This window comes from Vipera berus (genome assembly GCF_964194415.1).
Source record: "Vipera berus genome assembly, chromosome: 1".
Taxonomy (NCBI): Eukaryota; Metazoa; Chordata; class Lepidosauria; order Squamata; family Viperidae; genus Vipera; species Vipera berus.
Genome location: NC_138202.1, coordinates 119,588,191 through 119,597,503, shown reverse-complemented (window position 1 = coordinate 119,597,503; position 9,313 = coordinate 119,588,191). Strand labels below are relative to the sequence as shown.

Sequence of the window (9,313 nt, the reverse complement as noted above, 5' to 3'; positions counted from 1 at the left end):
TTCCTTTAATATGAAAAAAGGAAAAGTTCCCTATCTAAACTTGAAGTGGTGGTGGTGTGAGCATTTATCCTGCTCCTGGATTTTGAAATTTTACTACTGGCACATATCCCAGACTTAAAATAGAGAAATCTCTGGAGTCTGGCTTGTTATAACTATAGCCATCTATGTCTTGCTGCATTGTTCGTTACTACTACAGTGATTCAGCAGGTAATTTTTTTTTAAAAAGTCTGAGAAGTACCGGTAGTTTGGGAAAAAAAACACAGCATAAATCTCTTTTTTTCCAGCCAGCAAGACCACTGAATTCAGCTGCTGAAATTCAGCAGAAAGGCTCAAACTTTCTCACAAGATCCTAGTGAGCTGTAAAGAATGATGCCATGAAGCAGAACTCAGAGCATCAGGAAAATTTAAGTAAAAGCATCTTCAAAGGCAGTAGGGCTGGTTTACCAAATTGATATAAAAGAGCGTAAATTATTATTAAGAGACTTCCTCTATATGATATGATGAGAGTTGAAAATCATCTAATTGCATCATTGACCACAAACACCAGTGAGACGCCAGCAAATACTGTGATCAAAGAACAAGTCAAATGCTGGAATTCACAAGCCTCTTGGCAGTCTTCTTGTCTGTCCCTTTACAACAGGCCCACGTTTCATTCTACAATATTTACCACAACAAATAATTTTAAGGCTCCAAGAGTTAGTTTATTGTGATAAGCATATCACGAGCTGATCATCACATCTCATTATTGGGAGTACAGTATTGGGTGTTTTTTTTGTATAATGTAACGCATCGATTCTTGAACATTTTGAAATAACTTGGCTTGCATTCTGACTTGATTTGGGCATTCGGGGCAAATACTGTACCTGATGATAATGCCTAGCCAACCATAGCTGATCTCAAAAACTAAAGAAGGTTGAACTTGATTACTACTACTCGGACAAAAATGTAGCTAAAATGCTGGAAATTGAAAAACATCCCAGAAGATGGAAGTAGGAAAGTCCCTTTATATTGTGGCCCAAAAACCTACATAATCCATAGAATTATTGGGAATTGAGTTTACTTGAAGGACACTGTAACAATATTGCATTTTCTCTATTTCTCTGGACATAGCTTACTTGAACATGTGGGGAATGAGGGCAGAAAGTTTCATACAGTGCATGACATACTAGCTGCATCTGCAAACGGTTTTCAGTCAAAACAGATAGGATCTCCAAGTTCAGGTAAGTCTTAATGTTGGAACTCTGTTCAGAATCATTCCTTGGTCCTCCAATCCAGTCAGTTATAAACAGTGACAACACACCTCACAACACAGTATTAACTTCCTAAAATTACTGAGGCAAAATAAAGCTACCTTCCATTTAATGTACCAAGTGAGCATTATGACTAGCATTAGTGTTCTAATGTTTCAGAGAAGAACTTGGATTGTCCGGGGATTGTCCAAAATATGCACTTCACATATCTGAACAAAATCAGATGCCGTGGAACCTCTTCCAAACCTTCCTAAATGAAGGAATATTAAGTAGAAAGGCTATACAAAATGAACACAATTAATGGTTATTGCAATTTCAGTAATATTAGAAGTATTTTAAAAACTATTTGACAGGCTTTTATCACACGGCCTCATAATAGCCACCAAGGTTTTGTCACACAAATTACGTTTTTGTGAATGACCACTAGGGGGGACATGTAAGGCAGGAAATTAGAATAACAATCTTGTTCTGTATTACTATAGTAGTAATGATGCCGAGAGTTGACCACTGGTCAGATAAAAAGATTTCAGAATTCCAATTATTCACAGAACGAAGTAATTTGAACAAACTTCAAATTCTGTGGGTCAATAAATCATACATGCCAGCCAAGAAGAGGATAGGGGAAAGGCTTCAGGAAATACAGAAGCAGACCAAGACAAGAGCAAAGAAGCAAAAAAGAAAAATGCAGAGTAAGCAAATATCCAGAGAAAGAGGAACCTGACAAAAGAATTACGGGGGATGGAGGTTTAAGAGGGAGAAAACACGGGGAATTAAGGCAAAGAAATGTTTAACCCAAATATGAACCATATTCTAGGGCAGCCTTCAACCTATTGCTCCCTAAATGTGACTACTGTCCTTCAGTGAAGGCAGAGCACAATTGTGGCAGTCTGAATTAAGGGGACAGGGAAACAAAAATGCAAGGAAGCTGCTCAATAAACAGCGTGGCTAAAGTAAATGTAATAAACTAAGGTGTGTCCTGAAAAGCAACGTCCCAAGATAAGTGACTGCTTAAATGGAAGAAAATGCAATTTTGGGGGGGGAGGAGTTTGGTAAAACTCCTTTCAATCTCAGTGGTGTGTTGCTAATCCTTGATCAGGAAATTCTGCTATTTATTGCTTCTACTATCACCATAGCCTTGTAAGTAAAAGGAAGATGGGAAACTAAGAAGGCACATATGCTAAGCATTTTATAATAAATTAAAATAAATATATTATTGACTGCAAGTTTTGATTCTATAGGAAATAGGATCATTTCCTGTTGAGCTCATAAAAATGAAAGGTTATCAAACATGCGGAATCTAGCATTTGGCTTGCTAGAAATGTTGCACAGACCTTAATTCTTTGTGAACAATCTACTAATTCCTTCTTAAGACATGCTACCACACAGCATGATCATTCAAACCACAAAAAGGGGTTTTTTGAGCAAACAAATCAGCTTGTTCAGTAATCACAAGTACCAAGAATGGAGCCTCACTTTGCCTTTGTATGAGAGCCACACAAACTGTGTCCAAGATAGTTGAAACTGAAGAACGCTACCAAAAGCAGATGCTGGTTTCATGTTTTTTATTTAGTATTCCTGCTGCCCAGAGCTCCCTGTGCCTGGTCCCCAGACAGCAGGAGAAAACTGCTCAAGAGTGGACCCAGCTCTTCCCTTTAGACCCACTGGGTTCAGATTTTAAAAAAGCACACACCTCCGCTCCCTTTCTGGTATATATCTTCAAAGATATAAATTAAATAAATTAAACACAGGAGGAGGGGAGAGCAGCAGCTCATGATGAGGAAGGGGGGGGGGGGAAAGAAAGGAATGAATATTATTCATCAAGCTGCAGCCTAATTTCAATCTTACTGCAGATATCAATGCATTGAGCTCCTGGTTCCCACCCTCTCCATTGCCCGAATCCCCAAGAGGCCAAAACCATGCAAAGACAGAAGCTGCAACAGCACACTTCTAGCAACCTCAGTAAAACCTACAAGCTCATCTGAAAAAGAGAAACATCTTCTTTGATTATTTTCCATTCTTTTCCTATCAGTTGCTGCCCCTTTTGTCTTACTCTCCTTCTCTGTGCTGTAGAAAACAATTCCTCCATGAAGGATAAAGCGATTAAAAAAATTATAAGAAATAATATTAAAGGACGGAACCAGGTGAACCACAGGAAATGCAGAAGGTTCTGTCTTCTCATCTCCAGCCTGACCCCAACAGGAAAGGGGGCAAAGCATGGAAACCCAACCCAACCCAAAATACAGTGGCAGCAAGGAGAATTAGGCTGGGTGGGTGTGAGGCTTGAGCAAGGCTGAGGGACCCCTTGCTAGCAGGCTGGGATGCTACTTCTCTGTCAGAGAGAGCTGGAGGATGCGTTGCAGCTCCTCATCTTCTTCACGGCGTTGGCGCTCCCGTTCTTCCTGCTCCCTGGATGACAGCTCCATGGCCAAACGCAGCTGCTCATCAAAGCTGGGGTAAGGTGGAGGCAAGGCTGAGGAACCGCTTCCATTGGTGCTGAGTGCTGGGTTGCCCTCAGGAGCAGGCACATCATTGCCACCTCCAGACTCCATAGGGCCTAGGCCTGGCCCTGACTGAAGGAACATGCTTTCTTGGATGGCCCTAAGAAGGAAGAGAGAATTTGTTGCAAGAAGAGAGAGAGAGAGAGAGAGAGAGAGAGAGAGAGAGAGAGAGAGAGAGAGAGAGAGAGAGAGAGAGAGAGAGAGAGAGAGAGAGAGAGAGAGAGAGAGAGAGAGAGAGAGAGAGAGAGAGAGATCAGTTACTCTTCTGCTTGTTCAACAGGTGTACTTCAGCCCCCCTTACTTAAAGGCCTTCAAACATATATTTGTCCATATTCTCGTCTTAGCCTTCTGATTGTCTGGCCCAATCTAGAGTTTCTCCTTGCTCATACAACAATTACAAAAGAGCCTCTGGCTGCCAGTACAAACAAAGCAGTAGGTCAGCTTTTGGTTCAAGCTGTTTGCACCGATAATATACTCTCTATGCTGACAACAACCTTCTGAATTTCCTATATTTCCTAGGTAATGGTGGAGCAACATTTTTGTCCGTGTAATAAAGTTGTGTTCACACTATGGATCACTGCCTGAGGACAGATACTCTTTATTGCCTCCCATTACACAAGGCTCTTATTCCACTACTTCCAAATCAGAATGTGATTCATTTAATCAAGCACTTAAAACACAATAGTTAATGGGACATGTCACACTGAATTGGTTCTGTTGAATCACAGAAAACGGAAGAAGAAGCAGCAGAGTGCAAAAGTTGGCTTAAAACTTAACATTAAGAAAACCAAGATCATGGCATCCGGCCCTCTCAATTCCTGGCAAATAGATGGGGAAGAAATGGAGGTAGTGACAGATTTTATTTTCCTGGGCTCCAAGATCACCGCAGATGGGAACTGCAGCCAAGAAATTAAAAGACACTTGCTCCTGGGGAGGAAAGCCATGGCAAATCTAGACAGCAGACTAAAAAGCAGAGACATCACACCGCCAACAAAAGTGTGTATAGTCAAGGCTATGGTCTTCCCAGTTGCAATGTATGCCAGTGAAAGCTGGACCATAAAAAAGGCTGAGTGCCAAAGAATGGAGGCTTTTGAACTATGGTGCTGGAGAAGACTCCTGCGAGTCCCTTGGACTGCAAGGCGATCAAACCGGTCAGTCCTAGAGGAGATCAACCCTGACTGCTCCTTAGAAGGCCAGATCCTCAAGTTGAAACTCAAATATTTGGCCACCTAATGAGAAGGAAGGACTCATTGGAGAAGAGCCTAATGCTGGGAAAGGTTGAGGGCAAGAGAAGAAGGGGACGACAGAGAATGAGGTGGCTGGATGGAATCACTGAAGCAGTAGGTGTGAGCTTAAATGGACTCCAGAAGATGGTAGAGGACAGAAAGGCCTGGAGGAACGTTGTCTGTAGGGTCGCGATGGGTCGGACACAACTTCACAACTAACAACAATCACAGAATAGTTGTAACTTAAACAGTCATAGCAACATCTGGATATACAGAGACAGCTGTGGACTGGGAAGTAGTTTATTATCTGTCTGCATTTGCTTATCTGTATTATCTATTCAGATACTAATGTTGAGACTGCAGCTGCTTTCTCAAATATCTTGCTTTGCAAATATGTTGCAACTACATTTTTCAGAATTCTTATCTTAGGTGAAAGACAGTAGACGAAATACTGTACAGATAGTCCTCAACTTACAACAGTCCATTTAGTAACCATTCAGTTACAACAGCACTGAAAAGTGACTCATGACTGTTTTTTACACTTAAGACCATTGCACCATCCCCATGATCAGGCAATCAAAATTCAGATGCTTGGCAACTGACTCATATTTATGACAGTTGCAGTGTCCTGGGGTCGTGATCACCTTTTGCAACCTTCTGACAAGCAAAGTCAATGGGGCAGCCAGATTTACTTAACAACTGTGTTAGTAACTTAACAACTGCAGCTATTCTCACTTAACAACTGTGGCAAGAAAGGTCGTAAAATGGAGCAAACGTCACTTAACTGTCTCCCTTAGCAACAGAAATTTTGGGCTCAACTGTGGGCATTAGTCAAGCACTTCCTATATAGGAGCAAAAGAAGTGGGACTTGTAAAATAACTTGTGGACATTAACAATTTTGTACAAAGGCTTTTTTATAAAATATACTATTTGTTTCCATGTGTGGATCAAAACACATGAAACCTGGAAGTTTCAGTTCAAGCACAGGCTACTCCAAATTAGTGGAACTGTTGTTGCACAGAATTTTTGTGCAACACCAGAAAGGAGCAGCTGATAAAAATAGAGATAATATAGCGCAATAAAAATAAACATTCTGAGGAAATTAAAAATTCTCTGGCCTTGAAACGACACAAACTAATTCAATATGTAAATCTTCCAGGGAGATCTGATGGCACCATCATTACCAACAAGGCTTTTCCCCAGGTACTACCCACCTTATTTTGGATGGTATAGCAACCAGAAAATGGCTTTAATCCACGGGCACGCCCATGCTAGAACAGGCACAAAAGCTTTACAGATCTTTGCTTTATGTTCAGAAATAAACTGGAAGCCACTGAAGTTTTTAATCATTGACACAATATATGCCAGAACCTGGGTCCATTCTGCAGCTGAGCAGGCATTATTTGGAAAGAATGGCAGTTTGTGAAGCCATGCCTTGTGTAATACATAAAGTACTTATGTTTTACCCCCCCTAGGTTGGGGAATTTCCATAAATATACAATGGAAACCATATAGGCCTCCCACAACAGTCTGAACTATAGGGGCAATTGCAAATTGAATAATTTGATTCGAAATACCGTATTTTCCGGCGTATAAGACGACTTTTTAACCCATGAAAATCATCTCAAAAGTTGGGGGGTCATCTTATACGCCCAGTCGTCTTATACGCCGGAAAATACGGTAGGCTAAATACTATCTCTGGGCATATAAAAGTAGATGTATCTGTAGTAGATGAGATAAAGTGGAGCATTTAAATCATCAAATAGCTTTTCATGGGGTTGCTGCAAAACTGTAAGATTCACAGCTCTTGGGCTTGCCTAAATTGCTATTTACTGCATTTTTTCCAAAGCACTCCTGATGCCTTTGGGAGTGTTCATGTCTATTTTCTTAAGCTGCAGTAGTTTGCTGAAGTAATTCCCAGCTTTTTCTTTGCCATAAACTTTCATCAGTCATTTAGAGGTCACTGAATGGCATGCAATAATGGTAGAGAAAGCCTACCATTTCCTATTAAGTGCACTTAAACTCAAACAATTTGGAAGACAACAATAGGCTTGTGACACTGCTGTGCCGAAACTGCTGCAAAATGAATACTGGACACATCCAGGGTAGATATGCATTTTTTCCCCACAAGTAAAATGATGAACTAGCAAACCAACTGGACTAATGCAAATACTTTTTTATTAACAAACCATCTGTTTTGCATTTAAATTCACTGTGTCAAATCTGCTGATGAATTTACAAGTCAGTGATCTCATACAAGATTCTTTTAAATTGGCTTGCTGAAAAATGGTAAAGATCTCTTAGCTTAACGAGTGGGCTATGCAGTGCATTAAAGCACAGTTTAAGTTATGATTTACTGAACAAATCGTAACTGTGTCATTTGTAAATTAAGCTAAACACTAAACGAAACCAGAACTTATTCAAAAGTTAATCAGTGGCCTATAACAAGCACCTGCTGTTTATATTTGTTATTTTTTGAAATATTTGTGTTTTATAATCTTTGATTATATTGTGATGTATTTTATTAATCTTTTTGTAATTTACCTCAGCTACTTTAAGAATAGAAGGTGCAAGCAATGGCTCAGTTGTTAAAAGATGCTGAACTTATCAGCTGGGGTGCTGACAGATCAGGTTCAAGACCTGAGCGCCACACAAGGGGGTGAGCTCCTGTTCTGGCCCCAGTTCCTGCCCACCAAGCAGTTCGAAAGCATTATTTATTTTATTTTATTACATTTATATAAAATCAAATAAATAATTTTTTTTTATTTTTTTTTATTACATTTATATACCGCCCTTTCCCGAAGGACTCATGCGAGTAGATTAATAGGTGCTGTTTCAGTGGGAAGGTAACAGCATTTCTGTGTGCCTTTGGCGTATAGCCATGCTGGCCACGTGACCAAGAAATCGTCTTCGGACAACGCTGGGTCCCTTGGCAAAAAAAATGGAGATGAGCACTGTGCTCTATAGTTGGAGGGAAATCTTTTCCCTTACTTTAAGAATAAGCATATTCTTAAAATTCATATAATTTTGATTATATTTTAATGTATTTTATTATTGTTATAATTTACTTCACTAGCTTAGTTAAGAACATGCATGGGGAAACCTACAGTACTCATGAATGAAAGAGCACAATTTTCTGGGTGTATTTTACCACATGAAATTCTTAGCTTATCCGCACATATTCTGAATATAGTAAATGAGCCACAAATTCAACAAATTAAAAACAATGCAAATCAGAAAAATCAGAAGCGGACATTCAGTCAATGGAGTCCTTTGTTGGTAACTACAACAGGACCCCACTGTCACCTCTTACTGTATTTGCTTTCAATAAAATGAGACAAATTTTAAGGGTTAAATAAAGGGGAGACCTTCTAAGACCATGATCAGTTCTGCAGTACATAAACATAATTTTAAGAAGTATTCCAGGGAAAAAGCAAGCTCTTCTCCTGTAGAATATTTCTGTACTAACCACAAAAAAGATACAGTAGAAGATTTCATTCTCAACAGACAAGATGACATACCTCCTTGTTTAAATCTGCCAGAAACAGGTGTAAAATACTAAAATAATGATTAGATTCACACATTCCAATATATTATATTATTATTTATTAAATTTGTTTACTGCCCATCTCATTGCAAGTTGGCTTAGTTGTAATTTTATGGGAACCCAATTATTACAGTGTGATCTGTAGTTTATAAACATAGAAGCCAGAAATATGTTTCAAAATGATATTAATATTGAAGATTTTAAAAAGTTGAGGGTATCCTGTGTTAAAAATACAAAACTTTTTAAGTTTTTTTTTAAAAAAAACCTGAAACAATGTTTCTTATCTCTTTTTCCTAACAGCGTTTATTCTCTTTCCATTGCCATTTTGCAATTGCTTCTCTATCTACAAAATTTCAAGCCTGTGACGCCAGGTTAAATGTTACCTAAATGTCGGAAATACAGCTTGATGGTGATATAGTAAAAGAATGAAGCAACCTTTACTGTTTCTTGGATCTAAATGTCAACCCATGTACAGCAGTTTCTTAAAAAAGAAAAAAAACTATAAGGCTATAAGAATTTGGTTATATACACATGATTGTAATATAACCTTTTCTAATTTAAAATATACTGTTTATTCATGTCATGAATTCAGGCTGCATTGGGCACAAAAAAATGTTCTATTGTCAGCAACTGCTGCATTGGAAAGGATAGACACTGAGTAATCAATGTTAAAACTTTCTAATAAATTAAAATATATTCCTAGAAAGCAGGTAAAAGGAGGTATTTTTCAAGATCTTGGTTTTCTTAATGTTAATGTTAAGAAAACCAAGATCATGGCATCCGGCCCTCTCA

General features: G+C 38.9%; 1 protein-coding gene across 1 annotated transcript in view; it reads right to left on the bottom strand.

The window, feature by feature from the left end:
- Positions 1 to 321: 321 nt before the first annotated feature.
- Positions 322 to 9,313, bottom strand: part of ANKRD13D (ankyrin repeat domain 13D) — a 29,643-nt gene continuing 20,651 nt past the window's right edge. Inside the window, exon 15 of the mRNA XM_081315123.1 lies at positions 322 to 3,848. Coding sequence (XP_081171249.1) covers positions 3,572 to 3,848 — 277 coding nt within the window. The 3' untranslated portion in view covers positions 322 to 3,571. The remainder of the gene's footprint in view (positions 3,849 to 9,313) is intronic.